Here is a 22,884-nt window from a genome sequence, read left to right as displayed (position 1 = left end):
CGGCTCCCTCAAAATGTCAGGGCACACTCCCATCCTGGGATAATGGGGGTTATTGAGCCACAAGTCTAACGGGGCAGGTGGCCAATGCTGGGTGCCCGTGGGATAAATCCTGTAAGGGGCTGCGATCCAGATCCATGGTTTTTAAGGGGAGTGTCCTGGGGTGGGAGGAGACCACTCAAGACCAGGACCCAGAGCCAGGCTGCTGCCCCCTCCCATCCACACCTTTATTCCCTGCACTGCCCAGGTGTTTGCAGAAGAGCTGCAGTCTCCACCAGCTCTGGGGCCCGAGGCACCACTGGACATTCCCCAGTCTTCCAAGCTGAAGTTTCCCACAGAAGGCAGCCCCGGATCTGGAGATGGGATGACAGTGGTAAAAAGAGCATCCCCCATCCTAGGGCTCACCCCTCCAGTCCCCTCTAGATGGGCTTCCTGGCATATTCGCGGCGGTACTTGGAATCCACGCGCGTCAGGTACCAGGTTCCGGGGAAGAGATCTGCCTGGGAGCCGTGGGGAGCGTGGTCGGCTGCAGGAAGAGGGCAGTGATTCTCAGGGGTGTCCTGGGGTCCCAGGGGGGGGGTGTCACATCCCCCCAGCCCCACTCACCCAAGTGGTGGGTTTCCTCCCGTCGTTTCATGATCTCCGCGAAGTCCTGTGGGGCCACGCGCTTGCGAGCGTCCAGGCGAGCCGGCAGGTCAGCCAGGCTGGAGACCAGCTTGTCCAGGGGCGAGCCTGGTAACGGGCACCCCATGAGTGAGATGGCACTACTGGCAGCCCTGGGCCCCACAGCCCCACACCACCCTCCGTTCCCAGTGCCTCCCTCCACTGGGGCTCACCTGGGGCTGCATCCTGTGAGACACGGAAGGAGAACATGCTGGCAGCCAGTCCCGAGCCATAGGAGAAAGCACCAATCCGGGAGCCAGCCAGGTCCTTGGCTGAGGACCTGCAGCAGGGGTTTAGAAGGGTTAGAGGAGATTGGCGTGAGGGGCATGCAGGGCTGTGGGGGTAGCATAGGGGGCTGCCTCCTTCCCAGACAGGGGGGCCCTTGTGTCTCGGGGCCACATTTCCAAGGGAGTGTGACCCTGGAGTGCAGTGGTGCCAGGGACTAGGCTTTTGTTCCCCCCAGGGCCTGTCTGTTCCCATGGCTCCCTTCCCGTGGGCTCACTCATTCTGCAGGTCATGACAACGGGGTTTTCATCCTCCTGGCAATGACAGAAGGGCTTTATGTACTGGCCCAGCTCCAGCAAGCTGGGATGAAAAGGCTGGCAGGGAGATGGCACGGAGCGGGATGCATCCATGCTGGGGGTTGTGTGCAATGAAATTGTCAGGTCTCTGCTGAGAAGGGGGGAATATGAGTGCTGGCACCTCCCCCTCCAGCCAGCCAGGGCCTTCCCAAAATGACCTCCTCCCTCCCCTGAGCCAGCATTTTGGGGGACTTACTGTGACAGGAGGGAGGCCAGGCAGCCATACATGGACGGTGTGTACATGTTGCCATTGCGGGAGGAGAGGAGCAGGGAGGGCTTGGTCTTCTGGTTGAAGATGTCCTGGCTGGCTGTCTGGAATGCCTTTTCTACATCCTTGCTGGTATAGGTGTCCTCCAGCTTTAAACCACTGCCCAGAGAGACGCTGGCTCAAACCTTGCACTGGCACATCCCTACCTGGGCTGAGGGGTGGGGGACACGGCGCAGGGACCCACCGAAAAGACTGCAGCCCCTTGTAGAGGCCGGAGGCCGTGTCAGGGTTGGGGGAGGCCAAGAAATCATTCAGCAGCAGCCGCCCCACGGACTTCTGCACCAGCTTGCAGAAGGGTGTGTGGAAGATGATGTACTTGAAGTCATCGAGGGTGAAGGGCCTCTGGATGCCGGCTGGAAGGCAACATGGGTCCATGAGCATCCAGGGGGATGGGATGGGCACCTTAGGGGTGCTGCCACTTACCCTGCTGCCACTGGCTCTCCGCCTTCCGTCGGTACACGGCATAGCAGCGGTCCAGCGCCCGCAGGTAGCACTGGATGGAGAGCTGCCCATCTACCACTGGGTACTCAGAGGACAGGTCTGGCTTGTAGAAATCATAGGCATGCTCCATGTGGGTTCCCCGCAGGCCTGGGGGCACAGGGAGAGCCCACCATCAGGGAGCCCAATCAGAAGCACCCAGGGGTGCTGCCTGCCATGCCAGTTCTGACATCCACCAGCCTCCCACAGGGATCTGGTTAGCCAGGCATCCTGGAGTACGCAGCAGGGTCTGGCAGATCCAGTGCTGCTGGAGCTGAGCAGCTCTGCCCAGGCCTGGGACATGAATGCATGGCTTCCAGGGACAGCACTCATCAGCTTGCCATCCCCAGGGTCTCATAACACTGACCTCTCTCCAGCACCAGTGGGGCGTTGGGTCCCACCAGCATGGCGATGGCACCGGCACCTCCCGTGGGCCGCGCGTTCCCCGTGGCGTAGACGGCAATGTCCCCACACACCACCACGGCGTAACGACCTGGGGAGGAGACAGGGACTGGCAGGGCCATCAGCAGGTGGAAGCCTCCACACCATGGCCCTCGTGTATTCCCATTTCCATGATGCCAGGTGTCACAGCCAAGGTAAGCAAGAAACAGGGGTGATGGAGAGCCTGGAGGGGCAGCAGCTTCCTTTGAAGCTTGCCAGAGTATCTATGGGTTTCAGGTCCCCTCCTGCCTCCTCCCCCTATTCCATGGCACCCACCCAGCATCCAGCCCCGTGGCACAGTCCCTGCCTGCACTCACCATCCCAGGCACTGGACTCCACCCAGGCAGCCGCGTTGAAGAGCGAGGCCGTGCCCCCGTAGCAGGCGTTGGTGGTGTCGATGCCCTCCACGTCAGTGTTGCCTGAGTCACGGAACAGTTGCATGAGGACAGTCTTGACAGCCTTGGACTTGTCGATGACGGTCTCGGTGCCCACCTCCAGGCGGCCAATGGCATCCCAGGAGAGGCGCCCACGCTCCACCAGCCGCTGCACCACCGTCAGGCACAGGGAGTTGATGTCCTCATGGGCAGCACAGAAGCCCATCTGCTTCTGGCCCAAGCCCCGCGTGTACTTGCCGGCCTCCACACCATCATATCGCTCCAGCTCCTCCTGCTCCACGTACTGGGCAGGGAAGTACACCTCCAGTGCCAGGATGCCCACATCCTTGGGCCAGGCGCCCGTCCCGGCAGCACTGGAGAGGCTGTGGGGCAGAGGGAGTGGTGGCAGTCCCGTGGTAGCCCTGAGCATTGGGAACACGGGGGTGGTCCTGGGGAGATGCCACCAGCGAGCAGCCCAGGTTGGGAGCACCCCAAATCCCTACTAATTCCCTGTGCCTGGCAGTGCTGCCAGGGAAGAGGGAGAGGATCCCCTTCCCCAGCAAGGTTTAAGAGCTCAGACAGTTCCCCACCCTGCCCTGGCTACGTCTCCAGCCGCCCGATCCATGTGGATGCTCACCATGCCCTTTGCAAGGCCACGGGGTGCTGGGCCCCCCGGGGTGCCTGTTCTGGCCCTGGTGGTGCCCATCTGGCCCCCCAGCAGCGTGCGGCACGGCCCACCAAGCGCAACATCTTCGCCCCGATCGCTGCACGGACGGAAGGACGAGCGGCGGGACAGAGGGAAAGCGGGACGGGCCCTGCGTGGTGCTTTTATAAACTGCGTGGGCAGCTCGGCACAGCCCTCCCGGCCTTTATCAGCGTGCCGGACACTGGCGCTCAAAGGTCGCCGAGCGCCAGCCAACACAGCAGGGGCAGCGGGGCTTCGGAGGGGGGAGCCTGCGAGGTGTCTCCGTCCTGTGCCCCAAAGCCCGGGGACGCGCTCGGCTGGAGCCGGAGCTGAGCCGCGGGATCGGCTGTTCCGCAGCCCCGGCGGGGGCAGCTCCGGTGCCCAGGGCTCGCCGGCACAGCTGTGGTCACTGAGCAGTGAGCGCGGCGCTGTTTCCTCTCCGATTGCCCCCGAGGTCCTGGGAGGGAGCAGAGGGCGGTCAGGTCTTTGGTGCTGGCACTATCCGTGCTGCCCAGGGCGCAGTCCACGTTTGACACGTGCCGCGGCTCCGGGGGGGTGAAAACCCCCTGAGCTGGGTGGGAACAGAGCCATCTTCAAAGCAGCAGAGCAAACAGCCACGTGATGCCTGTGGCAACATTATAGTGACACAAGAAGGGACCTTTGGTCCCGGTGGTGCTGTCAACATGGCCGTGGGGCAGCGTCGCAGCCCCCAGATCCCTGTGGAGCTGTCTGCACCCGGGGGAGCTCTGTCCCCGTGCCTGCACACCCACGACAGCTCCAATCCCCCACCCACTTCTGTGCCCTAGGTCTCCGTATCTGCACCCTGGGGACACTCCTGTCCCCTCACCTGTTCCCCAGGGACACCTGTCGAGTTTGGCACCAAGGGGCTGGGGATGAGCAAACATGAGCACTCAGCCAGGAGAGCCACTGGCCCTGCAGCTCCTGGGAACTCATCCCCAAACAGCTCTGCCAGCACCAGCAGTGCTGAAGCCCCTGGAAGCAGGAAAGCTGGGAGAGCCATGGAAGCACCTGCCTGCCTCCCTCCCTCCCAGACCAGCCCAGGGCTTTGCATCAGCACCAAGCTCACACAGCACTTGCATGCTTCTTTTTTTATAGATGTATTTTTAGGAATTGTGCAGAGAGGAGCAGAAGTGGCACGGGAGGAACATCGCCGGCATGGGGTCCCCCACGGGCCAGGGGCTGTGCTCAGTGCAAGGGGGTGAACTTGCAGATGTAGTGATGCTTCTGAGTGCAGTTGGCACTGGACCACAGACTGAAGCCTGTTGGAGAAACAGACCAGGGGTTGGTGGGGGCCACGGTTAGAACAGGGGCACCAGCTCTGCCAACTACAGCCCCCCCAGAGGGCCAGGACCCAGAGGAGGAGGGAGGGGGGGAATGCCAGCCAAGAGGAGGCACTGAATGTGGATGTGGGATCTGGGCACTCACTGCTCTGGTGGGTCAACATGGCGCATTTCCCCGGTCTGGCACCATTCCCAGGCAGCCCACTGGCAGGGCTGTACTTGTCCCCACCTGTCCACTTCCAGTCCTGGCTCTGTGAGGAGAGAGGAGGTTCAGAGGCATGGCTCTGTGGCCTTCCAGCCCCCATCACCCCTGCAGCCCCTGCCTCACCTCTTCACTGTAGTGGAGCCCGAGCCAGACGGGCTGCACGCGCTGGTGGTAGGAGATGGCTTTCTGCAGGGTGATGGCCTCGCGCTGGTCCTCCACCCAGGCCAGGTGGGCGCCGTCCTGGATGGCCTGGCACTGGCTCTGCAGGGAGAGCTGTCAGTGCTGGGGCACCTCAAGGAGATGGGGAGTCCCCGTCTGCCTGTGTGCCCCAGTGGGCTTACCTCAGCCTCATCCCAGGTCCGGACATCAGAGAAGTACTTGAAGCAGTTGAGCTTGTAGTAGGACCAGCTGTCAGGGCAGTAGTTTATGTACCTGCCAACTGCAGACCGAGAGCAGTGGGGAGGGATGGGGGACAGCCAGCATTGCTGGCTGGAGAGGAGCATGGCTCCCCTCTGTCCCCATTACAAAAGCAGCTGCCTCCCGAGCCGTGGGACTTACCGGCTGGCTGCAGGAGCCCTGTGCAGCCCAGCAGCAGGAGGGCGAGTCTGGCTGCTGCCACCATCCTCCTTGATCCCTGTAAAGGCTCAGGGGGGGTCACACGAGGTCCTTGGGGACAGAAGATGCCACCTGTGCCCAGAGAGTGCAAACCCACCCTGTGGGCTGAATGTGGCCCCTTTCAACCATGTGGAGGAGATGGCAGTCTGTGCCTCCCTCTCTCCTCCCTGGCACAGGTCACTGTCCCGTGCCCATATCCCATGTCCCAGGCATGGCTGGGGTCCCCAGCCCACACTGGCCCCACCAGTCACAGCCTTGGCAGGAGGCATCTGAGTGAGCCAAGCTGGTCTGTGGGGACATGGGGAGAGTGCTGCCACAGGCATGGGGCAGAGAACCTGGGGCAGCAGCAGCACCAACAGGCAGAGCCGCGGCCAATAGGGCTGCAGGGACTATGTGCTCGGCATCATTTTCACACCCTGAGCTCGTAGTCCTGCCCGGGCTGGGGAGACAAATCAGCTGCATCAGCACAGTTCCCCTTTATGTGGGCTAATCTCTGGGCACTGGGGCCAATTTGCAGACTCAGCTTGTCTTCTCCTCAAAGAACCAGCAACAAAAGTCAATGCAGGGTTGAAAAATGCATCATCGCAGCCTGCCCCATGCAGAAAAGCGCAGAGCTCAGGTCCCTGGAAGCTGTCAGGGCTGGGATCAGCTCCTGTTCACCCCCAAGTCAGCTGTGAGCATCCCAAGGTCTCAGCTGCTTTGTGAGAGTCCTCTTCCTCACCTGTTATCTGGAGATGCAGAGGAATAATGGCTTGTCGTGGATCGCCGGGAGAGGAGAAGAAAGGAGCTGCCCTTTATAGCCTGGTGCTCATCAGCATCGGTGTTTGCCCAGCTCAGGTGATTCTCACCATAAAAGTCTTACTGCTGACTCCCCCCCCCCCGCCCCCCCGCTTTGCTGGAAAATTGCCCAGATCTACAACTCTGTTTGTATTTAACATATCTCTAGAAACAGACAGGAAGAGCCTGTCCTAGTTGGTCAATAAACCCCCTGCAATTATCATAAATCGATCCCGCGATACAGAGGTAATCTTGTGGCTGAGAGCAGCCTGGCACCTGACAGGGATGCCTGCTGGCACAGCCCTGGCTGGGCCAGGGGCTGGCAGGGCGAGCCCCGGGGATGAGCCCCTGATCCCGGCCAGAGCATCCCTGCAGTGAGCAGTCGGAACACGGGGACCACCCGCTGGCACTGCCCGTGTCCCCAGCTGAGGGATGGCACCCAGCCGGGCCCCACACCCTGCCCAGCTCTGCCATGCGTCACCCACACACCACCCTTGTTTGAACTGCCAGGGGAGGTTTGTGAGCAGGATGCAGGACGACGGGATGTGGGAACAGCCTGCAGCCGGGGGCCGGCGGTACCATCAGACAGCGGTGTGGGTGCCCAGCCCTCGTGCCCAGCGGTGACGCAGGGCTTTGTCACTCTGCGTCCCTCCAGGAGGAGGGGGCAGGTCCTGGAGCAGCAGCCCCCCACTGCCCCTGCCCCACGTGGGGAACCTGCAGCCCCAGCGCTGGGGAGGGTGCTGCTGGCATGGAGCCACAGAGGTGGGCTGTCCCCGGCCCCAGCAGCTGGAACCCTTAGGCAAGGGAAGGCACAGCCTTCTCTGTCATGGTCCTTGCTCCTCACCCCGGGGAGTCCTCTGCCCCTGTGGGAGGCACCTGGAGTTCTCTACGCTACTGCTGCAAACATGCTGCTCTGGAGTGTCGCTTCGCTGGCTCATAATGTACCAAAGTGGCCTTGAAAGCTCATCCTGCTGCCTGTCTCGTGGCTCCTGCAAAGCTGCCAGCTCCTGCCCAGTACCCTGCTGCTGTCAGCTCCAGCCAATGCCTGGTTCTCCTTCTCCCAGCCCGCCACAAAACCCTTGGAGGAGGCCAGTGGGAGCTACGCAGGAGGCAGCTACCTGCAGAGGATCCAGACACAGAGCTGAGCCCTGCTTCCCCTAAAATGGAGAGCTTGCTGTCAGGATCTAGCCATGAACCCATGGGATCTCCCATGGGATCTCCTCTGTGGCAGCATTTGCCGAAACATGCAGACAAGTGAATGCTGCTGCAGCCACGGGGAGCAGCTCCATGCTGGCATGCAGAGGCAGGTCTGGCTTTTGCCCCAGGGAGGGAGGAGGATCAGACCCATCTACTTCACACACAAAGCCAGGATGCAGCTGCTGCTGCTTGTTAGGCACCCTCTGGGATCAAAGGTGTAAAAAGCCTTCCTGTGTCCAAACACAGCTGCTGCCTGCTATCAGTTCTGAAAGAAACAACCCTCCAGAGAATAGCTGCCCTGACTAATGGGGAAACTCTAGAAACACAGTAACCCCATAGAAAATAGGGCTCCACCCTTGATTTACGAAAAACTGTGAAAAAGTTCCCCAAAGGAGCCTGAGGTTCCTCCTCTTCTTCTCGGTTAGATAAGTGATGCCCCAGCTCCATGCCTGGCTGGCTCAGTTAGGCATGTTTGGATGCAATACAGCAAGTTTCCACAAGCCCCCGGCCATCCCGGGCTGGGGAAGAGGAATGTGCTGTTCCCAAGGAGTCACAGCTTCAAGTCTCAGCCTGAGCACCAGTAAACTCGACGCAGCTGTGCCAGAGGCTCAGCAGAGCTTGCTAAACTTTGGCACAGATGTGCAGGCTGTGGGAGAACATGGATGAATGCCTCCCGGAGGTTTGGACTTGCCAAGCTGGCTCTACCAGAAGATAAAGGAGCTGTGCTGTTTGAATATTAAACCCTTAAAATGCCCCCAGCAGCTTTACCCCTGCTAGGCATCGTAATTTAGCTACCAGCTCCATCCGAGTCCACAGCAAGAGCTGGAAAACAGCCAGGTGAGCACTAGTGGAGCCCAAGGCTTCAGTGGCATCTCCATGCTCCAAATGCAGCACAGCAGCTATTGACAGTTTGCTGTCTGATTGTCCAAGTCAAACTGTTCAAGTCTGAGACCAGGACAGAGGAGTCATGATTCCCTGTTTCAGAGGCTGGAGAACCACACATCTTCATGCTCCTAGTCTGGAGAAAAGGAGACTCAGTGGGAACCTTATCATTCTCTACTACCTAAAAGGAGGCTGTAGCCAGGTGGAGGTCAGTCTCTTCTCCCAGGTAACAAGTGACAGGATGAGAGTAAATGGCCTCAAGCTGCACCAGGGGAGGTTTAGATTGGATATTAGGGAAAATTTCTTCAGTGAAAGGGCAGTCAGGCATTGGATCAGGTTGCCCAGGAAGTGGTGGACTCACCATTCTTGGAAGCATTCAAAAAACATCTTTATGTGGCCCCTGGAGACACAGACCAGTGGTGAACATGGTGGTGCTGGATTAATGGTTAGACTTGATCTTAGAGGGCTTTTCCAACCTTAAGGGTTCTATGATTTTGTGCTGCTGAGACAAAGCCAGGGAGGCAGGCTCAGCTCCAGCGATGAGGGTCCTCTTCCCTGCTAGAAAAACAGCAAACAGCCAAGGGAAGGAAGCAAGCAGGACCTGAGGGAATCCGTAGCTCCCACTAATCACCACCTGACCCACACTTCCTCACAACCTTTCTAAAAGCCACACAAATGCCCCAGCCCTTCTCTGCCTCCCGGACTCACAGGCAAGTGAGAGCTCTTATGCAAAGTATCCAAGAAAGGTCCCATCCCAGCCCTTCCCTGTCTTTCCCAGTATGTCCAGCTGCTTGGCTTCCCTCTTCTCAGCCAACCAAGAGACCAATCCATTGGCTACATCCAAGCCAGGCTGCTTCCAATTTCCTTGGGTGGGTCTAAGTAGCAAGGCTCATGTGCTGCTGAGATACAGAGCACTCCTGATTCCCAAAAGCTGTCTCCTGACATGGACTGTGAAAATGCTATTGAAACCCCCGTTGCCAGAATCTAAACAGCTACTGAACACTGTTGATTCATGTATAATCTGGTGGCTGTGTAAGGTAGCCAGGAAGACAAATGAAAACAGCAGCACACAGACACTGGGCACGTACTTTTTATTCTGGGGATAAAAATTGCTTATACATTTGGCAGCAACTATTTTCATAAAAGACTTTTATAAAAAATGTAAAAATAAGCAAATATTTTCCATTATTAATATAGGAAAATGCTGCTGTGTGAATGGTTACTCTACAACTTACGAGATAAAATACCACCTTAAGGAGATATTATCTTTACAAGTAGTTAAAAAAAAAAAAAAAAAAAGAGAGAAAGGCAGAGGGCCATCATATTAACAGGCCAGGCACGGAACCGACTTCATTCCACAGAAAACACTCATCTTGTAAAAGGTAGCCACATATATAAAAAGGCACTTGGTTATTTGGGGCTAAGGAGGAAAAGCCCTTTGTTTCTTTAGCATCGATGTAGCAACACTTCATTATTTGCAGTGAAATGTGTACCTGGACAGGCCCCCAGGAGGCTGCAGGCTCCTGCCTGGAGATCTGAGTCAGCTGCAGCTAAACTTCACAGGGTGCACTGCAGCGAGCGTGCCGGGGAACACTGTGTGCATTGTAAAAAGCAGTAACTTCAGACAGAACTAAAAACTTCAGCCCAGAACAATGGCCCTGGGAACCAGCTCCTCCTGAGGCCCTGCCTTCATGTACCATTGAGTCGAGTTGGAAAAGAAAAAAAGGCAACTTTAACTCTTGATTAGAATGTAAAGAAACATCGGAGACAATACTGTACATGGTAAGGTGTTGGATGACCTGCTCGGAGGGGAGCAGCCTTCAGTCCTTTGGCAGCAGCCGACAGCACCGATCTCTTTGGAACACGTGTCTGCAGGGTTCCCCTGAAGAGGTAGGAGCAAACCATCCCCACAAATGTTCACTTCGGCTGCTGACTGGTTCGGAGCCCTTCAGGGAAGCGCTACTCTTGCAGACAAAGCAGAAAGAACAGCTGTTTGTCTAAGGTCAGCGACAGCTGGCTTCCATTACTCCAAAACTGTCGGGGGAGCTGCAGTATGAATGGCACTACTGTCCCACAGGGCACGTGGGGCACCTCAGCTGGGAAATCTCGACATAGGCGGAAGCTGAGAGCAGAGGACAGCCCCAAACCTGTGAACCAAACTGCATGAGGCAATGGTTTCTGAACTATTTGGTCTGCTGCAAAAGCCCAGCTCCTGGCTTCAGGCACACCACTGCTGCTGCTGGAAGCCTGCTTGGGAATCAGTGCTGCAGCCTCCTTTTTGGGAGGGGAAGACAAGGCAGCTCTGATCCAGGGCTGGAGCAAAAGGGACACTTTTCAAAGGGCTGGATGTCATTCCTGACGCAGGAGGACACACACTGCAAACATGTAATGACATGTTTGACACTTATTGATAATCCCATAAAGAGGCAGCATATGGTATCTGGAGGACAGGACACACAGCCACCCTTGGATGGAGGGGAGGGGAGTACTGTGCAAGAACGCTGGGAGCTCATGTTACCAGTTTTTGAAACACTCATGCTCATCCCAAGAGCTTCCCAAAAGGCCTGTATCAGTAGCAGTGCATCTCTTCCGGCATGGGAGTCCATGAAGGCAGTCATGGGCACACCTGGCAGGACGGGGGCACGGAGAAGGTAGTGTGTCAAAAACGGTCAGGCATGTCCCCAGGGAAGACACACAACACTGGAGAGATGTGCCTACAGGCCACTGCAGCGGGAAGACCAGGTCAGACCAGCGTTTTTGGGAGGGGAAATAACAAAACAAACAACCTAAAAGACTATATGTATATATAATCTCATAATACCTGGGGGGGCAGGCAGTGAGAACGCTAAGGGGTGTTAGTGGGTCTGTATAAGACAAAGACTCTTGAAAAGGAAAGGGTGAAGCTGCGTGACAGAAGGTGTCACTTGACCTGCAGGTGTTTTGGGAAGTCCGGCTCACTTGCTGAGCAAGAGTGGCCGAGGGAAGGAAGGGTCTAGGAATGTGGGTGCAGCTCTGAGCTGTGTCAAGACAAGGCAACTTGAACTCGAGGAGAACTAGTAGAAGGTGCTTCAGAGAGACGTTACGTGGGTAACAGAAGGAGTAACAAAATAAGGATACAAAGCTGGTTTTGGCTAAATTTCTGGAGAAACGACCACAAGATGTATTAAGCTGAAGAGCTGTCTCCCCAAAGAAACGGTGGAACACATATTAAAAGCAGACTGGAGAATCCAGTGCAGACAGCAGTCACATCCAAGGTGCGTGGGAGTTGGTTATAAGTGACCCAGCTGGTCTTCTCCATCACCAGCTTCTACAGTTCTCTGTTTAGTATAAAAGCATACAAGCCTACAGCGACCGCAGTCCCTCCAACAAAAGAACATCCTGGGCTCATTAAGACTCTTGGATACTAAAATGGTTCTTCATTTCCATCCTGGAAGACCTTCATGAGTTCTGGAGTCCACTTTAATTGGGCTTCACCTTGGCCAGCCCTCAGGCGTACACCTGCATGTTGTTCCGCTGCTGCTCTGTCATGTGAGCGGCCGCCGGCCCGCGCTGGTTGTTACCGGGACTGGTTGCCACATCAGACCAGTCAGAGGCAGAGTGTGGGGAAGAGCTTGACCACTGGTCTGGAGATTCGGGCGATGGAGTCAGGTATGGGTGTTCCCCTTGTAAGTGCCGGTTGTGGCTAGGAGTCCGTTCTGTGGCCGAGGAGTAGCAGCTGTGCTGTGAGGGAGGCGTGGGGTACTTCCCCATCGAGCTCTGGAACTGGTGGTAGGCCGGGAGGACCGTCTGAGCCACCTGCCCGTCCTGCTGAGGGATGGCAGCCATGGAGAACGAGGCGCTGGGCAGCTGGGCTAGATCCGGGATCTGATACATGGAGCTAAGAGGACCAGCCATGTTCTGAGCGCAGTTTGGCTGGGCCTGCTGTGGCAGTGCTTGCTGGTTTATGCCGCCCTTGGGAACCAGCTGGAAAGTCATGATGGGGGGCAAAGACTCCCTGGACACTCCCAGGTGCTTCGTGTCTGCTTGAACCAAGCCGCTCTGCTGAGAAACACTGGGGTGGGAATGCATCACCTGCGGCACCATGCCAAACATCTCATTGTACTGGGATTCGTTCACCTCCATGCGGTTCATCCACTCAGTGGAAACGTTGCCTGGCCGGAGCCTGCCAAGCCCACTGTTCGGAGGGGTGGTTCTGTGCTGTGAAAGCAGCTGGCTGACAGATGGGAGTACCGTGCTGGATCCACGTCCCAAGGGCTGCATCTCGTGGAGGTTGGAGAAGGACATGGTGTGCGCGGCCTGCACCGACGGGGCGGTCAGTAGCGAGCTGGGCGACGAGTGCAACACCCCCGGCGATGGCATCACAGGAGACGATGTTGGTTCGGATGCAAAAGTGTGGGGCGATTCCAGGGAATCGACTGGTGACAGGGTCACTGAGCTCTCCGAAAACTGCCCTTTGCCCTCGCTGAGGGACTTCTTCCTTCTCCTCTTTGCATCTTTGGTGAGGTTCGTGGGCATGATGCCTTTGGCATTCGGTTTTCGTGACTTCTTGCTTAATGACGCGTGTTTCAGATTGAGGAAGGACCTGTTGGGGCCACAGATGACCGGGGAGAGGGCAGAGTTCAGCATGGCCCCGGGGTGCCCCGCAGGGCTGTGTGCCACATTGTACTCGTTGAGAAGCTGCACTATGTCGTGGTGCATCCGATCCTGGGCCACATCCCGGGGCAGGCGATCCATGTGGTCCGTGATGTCTCGATTGGCAAAATGGTCCAGCAAGATTTTTGCTGCTTCGAAACTGCCTTCCCGAGCAGCAAGGAAAAGTGGAGTCTCTTCCTGAAAACACAGAGAGTAAATATTTTAGAGGCTTCACTGTGGGGGGGGACTGAGTTACAGCTCACAATCCCTTATGGTGTGGCAACCATTAAACCATTTAAATGCTGTTCAATGCAGTGTCACATTAACTGTCATCAAGAACTACCCATTCTAAGAGGTACCCACTTAAAAAGGCAGATTACAGGAAATCATTTCATACACAGCAGTGGAGCACAGGCTGAACTATCCCACCAGGAAGGGCACTATTCTGCCATGGGTCCTTGGAGGAACCATGAAAGCACCTGTGCCTTTCTCCCACTCTCCCCTATGAGGGAAAGGTACAAAGGACTAAAACAGCCCAGTAAGGAAATGCAGCTTGTCAGTAGCTCTGAAATTCACTGAGCAATGTATAATAATCCGAAAAAGAAACCTTAGGCAGAGGAAAGAAATTAAGGACTAAGACACAGCAAAAACTAACAGTAAAGCTACAGAACATCTGCACAGTGCAGACTGTCTCTCAAACAGAAGGGCTCCTCTCCCATATCCACCCTGCACTGAGATCCCTGGAAATATGACAGAACATGACTGCTGCTGCACTGTCAGATCTTTCTCTCTGCTAACTGGAATCCAGCTGTTTGACACCAGCAGCACTCCACCTGGTGCTCTCACACACCATTGATTCTGTATTGCATTCCTTCCCTGCAAGTAAAGCAGGACAGCATTGATGGCCAGGACTTGGCCAAACAAGAAAGAGAACTGCTCTCCTGTATCAGAAATCCTGTAAGGCATCCAGCACTTGGGGAGAGTTCTGGTCACAGTCCGGGTTTGGAAGACCTGCACTGAGCACTCAGTTTAGAAAATCTGAACTTATTTCATTACCAACAGCAAAGAGATGCTTTAAGTTAGGAAGCACAGGCATGCTGAGCACCCCCACACTGTACCTTGTTATCCTGCATGTCTCTGTTGGCTCCGTTTTTCAGCAGCACTAATGTTGCTTCCACGTTGTTGACAGCAGCAGCCCAGTGAAGAGCAGATTTACCTGCAGGGAAACCCAACAACTTCAGTAACAAACCAAGGAGCTATTTTGCTATTTTCTAGAGCAGATGCTCTAATCACCTACCTGGGGAAAAGAAACAATTGACAGAAAGATTACTGAGCAACTAGCCACTGATTATTGGTGACATTTTCACTTGAAGTGAAATGCAGACAAAAGCCAAGAGGTACAGAGTACACTGAGGGAAGGAAGCAACTGCAGTGCAGCCTGCAGCATGTGAACATGTCCTGAAGAATGGAAAAAACACTTTGGAAATCACCATGCTCTGACGTGCCCCGATGGCAAAGGATGCAATGGGACTTTCAGCACTTTTTTATTTTTGTTTCTTAAATAACCTATCCACAGAGTCATATCTCCAGAAAATCCCAGCATATCCAACCCCATATTTCTTCTGCTTCCCTTTCAGGACTGTCTAACCAAGGCACTGTGCAGCAGCCTGCAGTATGTTACCGCTGAGAGGATTTTGCAGAAGAGCCCGCTGTGTGATTTAGCTACAGAATTCCTGAGCAGCCCACACTCTGGGAGAGCAGAAGCTCACCCCTCTCTGCTCACACCATGACAAATATTTGCCCAGCCCAGTATGTGGTGTTCATGTTACCGTGGTCATCTACGGCATTCACATCAGCCTGGCAATTAATGAGCTCGGCCACCATTCCTTCCACAGCCAGACGTGCAGCCAGAATTAATGGGGTCGTTCCATCATTCATCCGAGCATCCAAGTCTGTCACTCTGTTACGGATCAGGATCTGGACAACAGGGGAAGACAGATTTTTTTTTTTTTCAATACCACTACAGACCAAGACTGAGGATTTTGGCAAAATCTCAAGAGAAACTTTAGAATGACAAAGCAGCCTGAGCACTGAAATGCAAGGACCCAGAAAATAGGTGACAGAGGCAAACAGACCAAATAAATACATGCAAGATGATTCATGCATGCTGAGTTCTTCAAGCTATGAATACCCGAGAAAAGTGGGTGTAAAACAGTTTTGCCTGGCCATCACACTGTGGAAGGCATGAGAGCAGGGCTGTGAGCAAACAGAGAGCAGCTTGGGCAGGTTCACACAAATACAGAGCACAGGGTTCTTCAACTGCTGTACCTGGAAGACACCCTGGGCATCAGCAGCCACAGCTGCATGCAGGGGGGTCCGTCCCATGTTGTCCCGTGCATTGGCATCGGCACCAGCATCCAGCAAACGTTTTGCAGCGTCAGCTCTCGAGTAACGGGCTGCCAAGTGCAGGGCCATCTCCCCAGTGCGGTCTGTCTGGGCCTGCAGGTTGGCACCCTGATAGATCAAGTCTGTTATTATATTTGCTGAGGAGTCTTCTCCATCCTCGTCATCCTCGCTGATATCGGAGCCGCCCGCCCGCAGAGATGCCAACATAAGTGGAGTACATCCATCTGCAACAGGAAAGATGATGATTAGTAACCTGGCAGTGATAGCAAAGGTAAGGAAACCCTCTCACAATCCTCCCTCCTTGAGCACCTACCGCTACAGACAATCCCTCCAGTTGTTTTAACCCAGACCTGTTCTCTTACCGTAAAGCCCAACTGAGTTAGGAAGCTATTTTCCCTCCAAGAAGGACTTTTATACCTACTGCATCTAAAGAACTTAGGTGTTTCTTAAACAAGTCAGATCATTCTAAACCAAAAAAAGCTTTGCTGCTGAAGTGGAAACCTTCCACAAAATGCAAAGGCTAGCTAAATTCTGAGAGAGAAGCAAGGGTTATAAAAATCAAAGTCATCAGTCAACTAGGTATAACTATTCACATGGACGTTCTAATCACATACCTGGGGAAAAGAAATAATTGACAGAAAAATTATTGAACAACTAGCCACCAATTATTGGTGACGTTTTTGAGATATTAACCTGAAGTGAAATGCAGACAAAAGCCTTCATATCTATTACACACCCAGGTCATCATGAGAAGGACTCTGAAGTTGTGACAGTCAAGCACTCAAAGCTAACAAATGCCCCAGAATGACTGCCTGCACCAACCTCATCTTACTTTTAATAACTTCCACGTCCAGAGCCCTAAACAAACTGATCAAGTACACTCCATACTTTCCCAGAAGTACACCACATAGGAAGGATCATGGAATGAGATCCAATCCAATACTACAGATCCAGACCACAGATACAAATCCCTGGAGCTCTCACACAGTCTGAAGATACTGGTCTTGCTCTCCACAAGTCTCCAGTGATGGGCTCACACTGATGGCATGTCCACAAAGGCTACATTAACATTCATCCAGCCAAGGTCCCTGAATCATCACTGGAAGGAGAAAGGCTCCTCCAAACCTCTAATTTAACTTAGCTCCCTTGAATGAACCAGGAACACTAGCTCATGGTGATGGTTTTTCACCCTCGTTAATAGCCTCCCTGATGCAGTGTAATTGAGATTTAAAACATCTCCACATATTTTCAGCAACCCATAAAAATGCCAACTGCTTCAGTTTCAGCAGCCTCTGAACACTGCATGATATTTGCCACCTAAAACCAAAGATTTCAACTGTAGACACTGATGCTTTCTTACTGATGTTACAGCTGTACTCCACACACATCAGAGGCACCTGGAAAGTAAAAGGGCCTGAGATGGCAGCAGAAGTGAACCACTCTGTGCTAAGTGCCCCCCTGGAGCTCTGCAAAGGGGAACGCAAATTTTGCTTCCCCAGTGTGGCTCACTAGCAGAAATACAAGACAATCTTTCAGCAACCACCTGATTTATTCCACGGGCAAGCAGGGGACAGACAACAGCTTCCCTGCCTGCACAGCTCTCAATCTACAGTGCACTATCTGCACTGCACAAAGCCACGTGGCAGAATTAGGAATCTGTGCACATAAACAAGGTGATGACCCCCTATAGAAGGTAATATACAGAGCTGAATGCCCTGCTCCCATTTCCCCGCCTCTGATCACTGAGATTTCTTGACTCTCTACTTTAGGACAGTTCCAAAACTTTCTGGAAATGTACAAGCGTGGGGCAGGGCAGAGGCCAGGCTGTGGCCTCCAGCAGCATTCATGCTCCTCCTAGTGGCTCACCATCACAGAACACACAGCCTTCCACCCAGCTCCTTCCTCAGGATTCAGACGGCAGCAGAGTGCTGACGTATGGGCCTGGGTTCAGTTCCAAGATCCAGTCCTGTCTATGGACCCTCTCGCCTGTTCTCTAAGCCTATACCTCCTTTTGTGCTTCTCCCTCCCACTGCTGGCTCTGCTCCCTTGTCCCAAATGAATCCTTCTCAGTATTCCAGTCAGGCTGTGGTCTCCTCCATACTGCCACAACACAAAGAGCAGAGAGACAGAGCACAGAAAGGAGCTTTCCTTTCCTCCTGCACCACAGCTCTGGGGAAAACCCCTCACAGGATAGGTCTGTCTTGCTCACTCACTGCAGCTGTCCTGGACAATCATGCCTAGCTGCTCCATAGGGACACAGCTACAGCACACACTAAATCCCTGGATTAATTAGTTGCCACCCTCCACAAAGTTTCTCAGGTATGTGCAGCTCTTTTCAGAGCTTTGCAAGTTGGCCACACATGGATAGTTTTACGAGGCCAGTAAAAGCACATCCAGCTACATCGTCACAATTAAGTGCTTGATGGACTACTAGAAAAAAAAAAAGTTGTGGACACAATGTCTTTTTTCCTCCTTCCAGCTTGTTCTCTGAAAGAGCTGGAAAAGAATGCAAAAGCATCCAGTTGGAGGCAGATACCCAGCATGGAAAATTCCAGTTTGAACCACTGAAGTTTTAGTAACTGAAAAAAGAGAGGCATAATAATAGGGACAGTTCATCAATTTTAGTTACAGGTGGTGTTATCAGTTATGCCTATAATTGCATTACCCTGGTTTCACACTCACAACAACTCCAGTGAAAAGAATGTCCTCCCCACTCTGGGGGACACAGAGAAAGAACAGCATGGGGAGACAAAGATAGCAGCAGCATTTTATAAAAACTCTTCTGGTTGCCGTCTTTCAGCAACAGACCCCTGAGTACACGTAAAACTTGGAGCGAGATGGTAAAAGGCAGACAGGTACACCTGAAGGTCTCATATAGGCACAATGTACTGAAAGCTGGGATGTAAGGAACCCATGGACAAAATGTCTAGGCAATACTTCTGTTGGATGCTGGACCTTTTGGGTCCCCTTAAACCCAAGAGACTGCAGAAGGTGCTGGGTTAAGAGAAGGAACAAACCTTGGTACTCCAAGGCATTTTGACTTGCATCTCCTCTCTCTAGAAAGATTTCTACTGTTCTACCTGCCACCTGCACTTGTGGCCAGGATCTAACTCACCCAGCTTCAGATGGCTCCAGCCCAGACACCTGCACCCAAATCAGCCTCAACACACTTTGTAATTAGGGGCAGTGAAGCATTATTGGGGTGTGAGCCACCCAGTCCTCCAGAGACTTCTTGGGACAGAGGGAAACTGCCTCTCAGAAGGGTCCATTTATTCCCTCTGCCTGCAAAGATGAAGGTGACCAGGACAGATAAAGAGCTATATTAACTGTGAGGAATCCTACCCCTCCTTACTAACCCATTAATCCGACACTTCTCAGACTTTTTAAATTATTTCTGCCCCTGACAGCTGCTTGCTTGTGAGGCCAAAGAGGGAGATAGCTCAGAGCAGCTTGCTGCAAGTTTCGCAGTTGCATCTGAATGGCGGGAAAACAACTACAGGTCAGTCTTATTTCATTGCTGTTGTTGGACAAAGCTTTGGGTGAACATGAAAATAAGCAGTGCGAAGTCTTAAAAACATTATTGCCTGCACTTGGAAAGCTTTTACCCTGCCACACAACTAGAAGTTTCAATAGGGGAAATAAAGAAAAGCTTAAATTTGGCAGAAACTGATGGTTTATGTTCTCACACTTGTTACACAAAAATCCCTCCTTCCCTTTGCAGCAGAAAAGACAATAGAAGGGAACTGAGAGAATGGGTTCAGTCATCCTTAAATTGCGTGGAAATATTCCCACAAAACTCAATTAAAAGGAATTGCAGCAGTATCATCAGAATCACCTCTCTACATATTAACAAGGGCCATGGTTGCAGCTCTTCCAACCAGCATAAAGTTCTTGGTCAACTGTCTCCTCTCAGAACTCAGGGGTCAGTTATTATCAAATGACTCACCCAGTCCCTTACCAGCTTAGACAGCCTTAGTGCTACACTCATAAAAAGCAGCAGTGTTCTCAGTGCATCTAGTGATTTGGGACTGAAAGAGAGCAAGCCTGTGTGCATGGTAAAAAAATCTCCTTCCAAGTTCACAGTTCTGTTGTGAATTCAATCAGTTGATCATCCTAAGCTGAGGATATAAATCAGCAAATAAAAAAAAAAAATCATGAACAATCTTGCTGCACTGCTGCTCTGTTCCAGGACAGATGCCTCACACACTGCTAATCAAGGTATACTTTCTGCCAAGAGTCATCTTATTCAGGAAAAGGCCATCCTTGCTTCCACAACAGATAAAAGACACCCCAGGTATAAAACCTGCTTAGAAAAGTCTGGCATAAATCTCTGCAGTGATCCAGCTGGAGAAGTTGGGGGTAATTTCCAGCACAATTGTGCATTCCAAATTTCTGCTGTAATGGCATTCTGGTAATACAATTTAGGCATGCACTGTTATAAAGGAGATTTTATAGGTGTAGTTCCTACAGGTGTTTGCTAAGTGAACTCTTCTTCCCCTGGTTACATGAGATTCCATGTGCTACAGACCATGATCAGCTTTCTTTTCCGGAGTGTACATTGAGCTTCCCTTGAGTACCATAACAATTTCTCCTGGTGTTCCTGGATACCCCATTTAATTTTTAACATCAGCAGTCCCAGCCACTGGACACAGGGGAGGCAATCAGTGGCTGGCTGGCAGAACACAGGGACACTCAGAGTACTGACCTGGCCCTCTGACATTGACATCCAGAACATCCACTTCTTGATCCGCTTGGGGCGGTGTCAGGGCGAGTGAGGTGCTCCCGCAGACATCTGCTGCCTCCAGGTGCTGCTGTGTCCACTGGCGCTGGTCTATCTGCTCATCCCCTTCTGGGAGCAGGGCTTGGTCCTCAGCCTGAGCACAGGAAATAAGCAGTTGCTTTCAAAACACCCATCAAGTGGCCAAAGATGCTGAAAGTTCTTTGTGTTTTCTAATTTTTTACGGCGTTTCCTGGGTTTTGTGGGGGATTTTTTGGTCATGTTTCAGTTTTTGTTTGTTTTGTCGTTTCAGGGTTTTTGTTTTAGGCCAGTGAAGGTGTCAATTTTTCTCTGTTTGGCATTCTCAGCTCTCACACTCCCACCATACATTATCAGGCAAGACATTACATGAACCTCCTTGTCCCTTTTGCTGCAGCAGAGCCTGGGCAGGGAGAGGACACTGGAACAGAAGGTACCTCCTTTCTCCACTGGCCTGTGGTGGCAGTGTTAACCTGGGGATTTGCCCCTCAGATACCATTAGTTATGTGTCACAAATTCCTAAGCAAAGGCAAGTTTTGGGCAAGGGGCATACTCAGGAAGTTAATGCAGATATTTCTCACTAGCAGTTTCAGGTGATATTCAAGTCTTGGAGCTCTCCTTACCTTTGCTCTCTTTGGCTGAGGTCCACCATCACCTGCCCAGTGTTCAGTTGTTCCAGAATTAGCCAGGTTACCCTCTGGTATCTGGACTGTCAGATTTCTAACAAACAAGGAGAACATATCACTTTGCAGGCTGAGCAGGTGCTGCTACTGCTACTTACACTACCCTGCAGAGACCAAGGGGGAGTCCTTGCAAGCTTGGCAGCTTGCAAACAGAGAGACCAAGAAATCAGAAATCTCAGGCAGCCAACAGTGGCATTAAATGTATTTAGAACTGCAAACTTGGTTAATTCAATGGAAAGCCAAAACTGAATAAATGGCATTCTTCTTTTGAAACTTTCCATTATTTTTGAGTCACAACTTCATTGCATTGAGCTGGATATATTAATTTGTTGTCACCTATCAACCTAAAAATGTCTCACCTATTCCAGGAGGAAATTAGGCAAACAGTACACACCCACTGAACTAAACAGAGTGTCAGAAAACCAAATATAACCAGGAGATCAGATTCCTTACTAGCATTTTATACATTACAGTTAAAGTTCTTCTGTCCAAAACAGATGTGTCAAAATTTAGAGAAATGGCCTAAAAAGTTCTAGCTTAAAAGGAAGCTTTCTCTATGGGGTTAAGTGCTTTCGATGGAAGGTTTACACACCACGTTCTCAAAATCCTCTGACACTCAGACAGAATGTCAGTGGCCTAAATGCAAACTTACTTGAGTCCAACAGCATCTTCCCCAACTGGCTCTCTGCGTTTGTGATTACTGGGATCCCTGCGCAGGATAAACCCCTCTGGGAGCCACAGAGAACCATGTTTGCGCTTACGCTTTGCCATCATCACGCCCAGCAGAAGGATTAAGAGGATGATCAAAGCTGCCACAGCAAGCAGGTAAAGCAACTGGGTCTTCGGTGGTGACAATGGTTCACCTAAAAGTTCCAGTTAAAATACAAGTGAGATTAACAAAGTGGAGACAATGATCTTCAATTTAGACTTTCTTTTCTCACTCACAATCTTCCCCAGAGAGTGTATTGTCTCTATACGGAGTTTAGGCTCTGCAGCAATTGTTGTAAGAGAATATCATGTCTTTTTGGCTTCCCTTGGTCTGGTTTCTCAAAATATTTTTTAGAGGATATGACTGCTGAACGGAAGATCTTGCTCCTTCCTCAAGAATCCTGCTGTCTGCTGACAGCCACCCCCACTCAGCATAGAGAGGGTTGATCTACATGAAGATATGAGAGACATGAGCATGACCCACCTAGGAATAGTGATAATACCCATCTAGTAAGATGTTGCAGTCAAGCCTCAGACCAAGGGAGAGGGGAGCAGAAATCGAAGGGATTACATACTGCCAGAGGAGAAAACATCTGGTAGACTAGACTCTAATGGCACCTTTTCCACTGAATTCATGGTTTAGAGCACATAAATGGTTTTTAGTGCAGAGATCACCACTGCTGCAGCACATGAGAGATTACTGTTTCTACAGATGTTAAAATGACTAGGTTCCAAATTATATGCCCTGCCTTACTAACCAGATGTCCTCTCAGAGCACGTGGCACATACATATTCCTGTAACTGGGGATGAACATGTTACCTCCCAGAAACCATGCTGAACAGCAAGACACACTACTATGATGATCAATAATCTGAGCAAGTATTTTGCAAGCCCAAGGTTGATGACTGCCTTCCTCCGTAAGCGATTTTCCCTCTGCAGTTACTCACTTTGGACGGACACAAAAGGATAGGGCAACATGCCCTTGATGGCCTGAGCAGCTAAGAGAGCTGCAGCAGCTTCTGTGTTGTGAAAGCATTGCTCCGAATCCTCTGCACACTGGCGGTTGTCAATCTCCAGGAACACCTTGGTGCTGCAGAGACACAATAAGAGGGCACAGAAATCAGCAACAGAAACTTTTGCCAAAGCACTGGATTAAACCGCAGCCTTTTATGTCAATCTTTCTACCCCAACACTCAGTTGGGCAGTTGCAACGACTTTGCATTTCCCCATTTTAA

General features: G+C 52.4%; 3 protein-coding genes across 5 annotated transcripts in view; all 3 read right to left on the bottom strand.

Annotated features, from left to right (window-relative positions):
• Positions 1 to 198: 198 nt before the first annotated feature.
• HMGCS2 (3-hydroxy-3-methylglutaryl-CoA synthase 2) lies at positions 199 to 3,670 on the bottom strand. The gene is made up of 9 exons (XM_032697049.1): positions 3,439 to 3,670; positions 2,745 to 3,184; positions 2,354 to 2,479; positions 1,933 to 2,097; positions 1,694 to 1,862; positions 1,438 to 1,608; positions 834 to 940; positions 604 to 729; positions 199 to 523 (listed from the first exon to the last, which is right to left on the bottom strand). Exons 1-9 carry the CDS (start codon positions 3,549 to 3,551, stop codon positions 417 to 419), a joined length of 1,524 nt encoding a protein of 507 aa, XP_032552940.1. The 5' UTR covers positions 3,552 to 3,670; the 3' UTR covers positions 199 to 416.
• A 924-nt stretch (positions 3,671 to 4,594) lies between these two features.
• On the bottom strand, positions 4,595 to 6,467 carry REG4 (regenerating family member 4). 3 transcript variants are annotated; one of them, XM_032697051.1, is made up of 6 exons: positions 6,329 to 6,467; positions 5,551 to 5,679; positions 5,334 to 5,431; positions 5,116 to 5,253; positions 4,933 to 5,038; positions 4,595 to 4,766 (listed from the first exon to the last, which is right to left on the bottom strand). In XM_032697051.1, the coding sequence occupies exons 2-6, from the start codon at positions 5,612 to 5,614 to the stop codon at positions 4,693 to 4,695; spliced, it is 480 nt and encodes a 159-aa protein (XP_032552942.1). In that variant the 5' UTR covers positions 5,615 to 5,679; positions 6,329 to 6,467; the 3' UTR covers positions 4,595 to 4,692. The 3 variants fall into 3 exon arrangements, with proteins under 3 accessions (XP_032552942.1, XP_032552943.1, XP_032552941.1); XM_032697052.1 differs by having other exon boundaries at positions 5,551 to 5,659; XM_032697050.1 differs by having other exon boundaries at positions 5,551 to 5,626; positions 6,329 to 6,464.
• Positions 6,468 to 9,537: 3,070 nt separating this feature from the next.
• Positions 9,538 to 22,884, bottom strand: part of NOTCH2 (notch receptor 2) — an 85,024-nt gene continuing 71,677 nt past the window's right edge. The window contains exons 26-33 of the mRNA XM_032696456.1: positions 22,597 to 22,739; positions 21,593 to 21,803; positions 20,881 to 20,977; positions 20,207 to 20,375; positions 15,424 to 15,725; positions 14,925 to 15,072; positions 14,214 to 14,311; positions 9,538 to 13,293 (exon numbers count right to left, since the gene is read on the bottom strand). Of these exons, the coding sequence (XP_032552347.1) occupies positions 11,950 to 13,293; positions 14,214 to 14,311; positions 14,925 to 15,072; positions 15,424 to 15,725; positions 20,207 to 20,375; positions 20,881 to 20,977; positions 21,593 to 21,803; positions 22,597 to 22,739 (2,512 nt within the window). The 3' untranslated portion in view covers positions 9,538 to 11,949. The remainder of the gene's footprint in view (positions 13,294 to 14,213; positions 14,312 to 14,924; positions 15,073 to 15,423; positions 15,726 to 20,206; positions 20,376 to 20,880; positions 20,978 to 21,592; positions 21,804 to 22,596; positions 22,740 to 22,884) is intronic.

The sequence above is a fragment of the Chiroxiphia lanceolata genome, chromosome 9 (genome assembly GCF_009829145.1).
Source record: "Chiroxiphia lanceolata isolate bChiLan1 chromosome 9, bChiLan1.pri, whole genome shotgun sequence".
Lineage (NCBI taxonomy): Eukaryota > Metazoa > Chordata > Aves > Passeriformes > Pipridae > Chiroxiphia > Chiroxiphia lanceolata.
The sequence above is the reverse complement of the archived record's forward strand: the minus strand, read 5'-3'. Positions and strand labels throughout refer to the sequence as shown.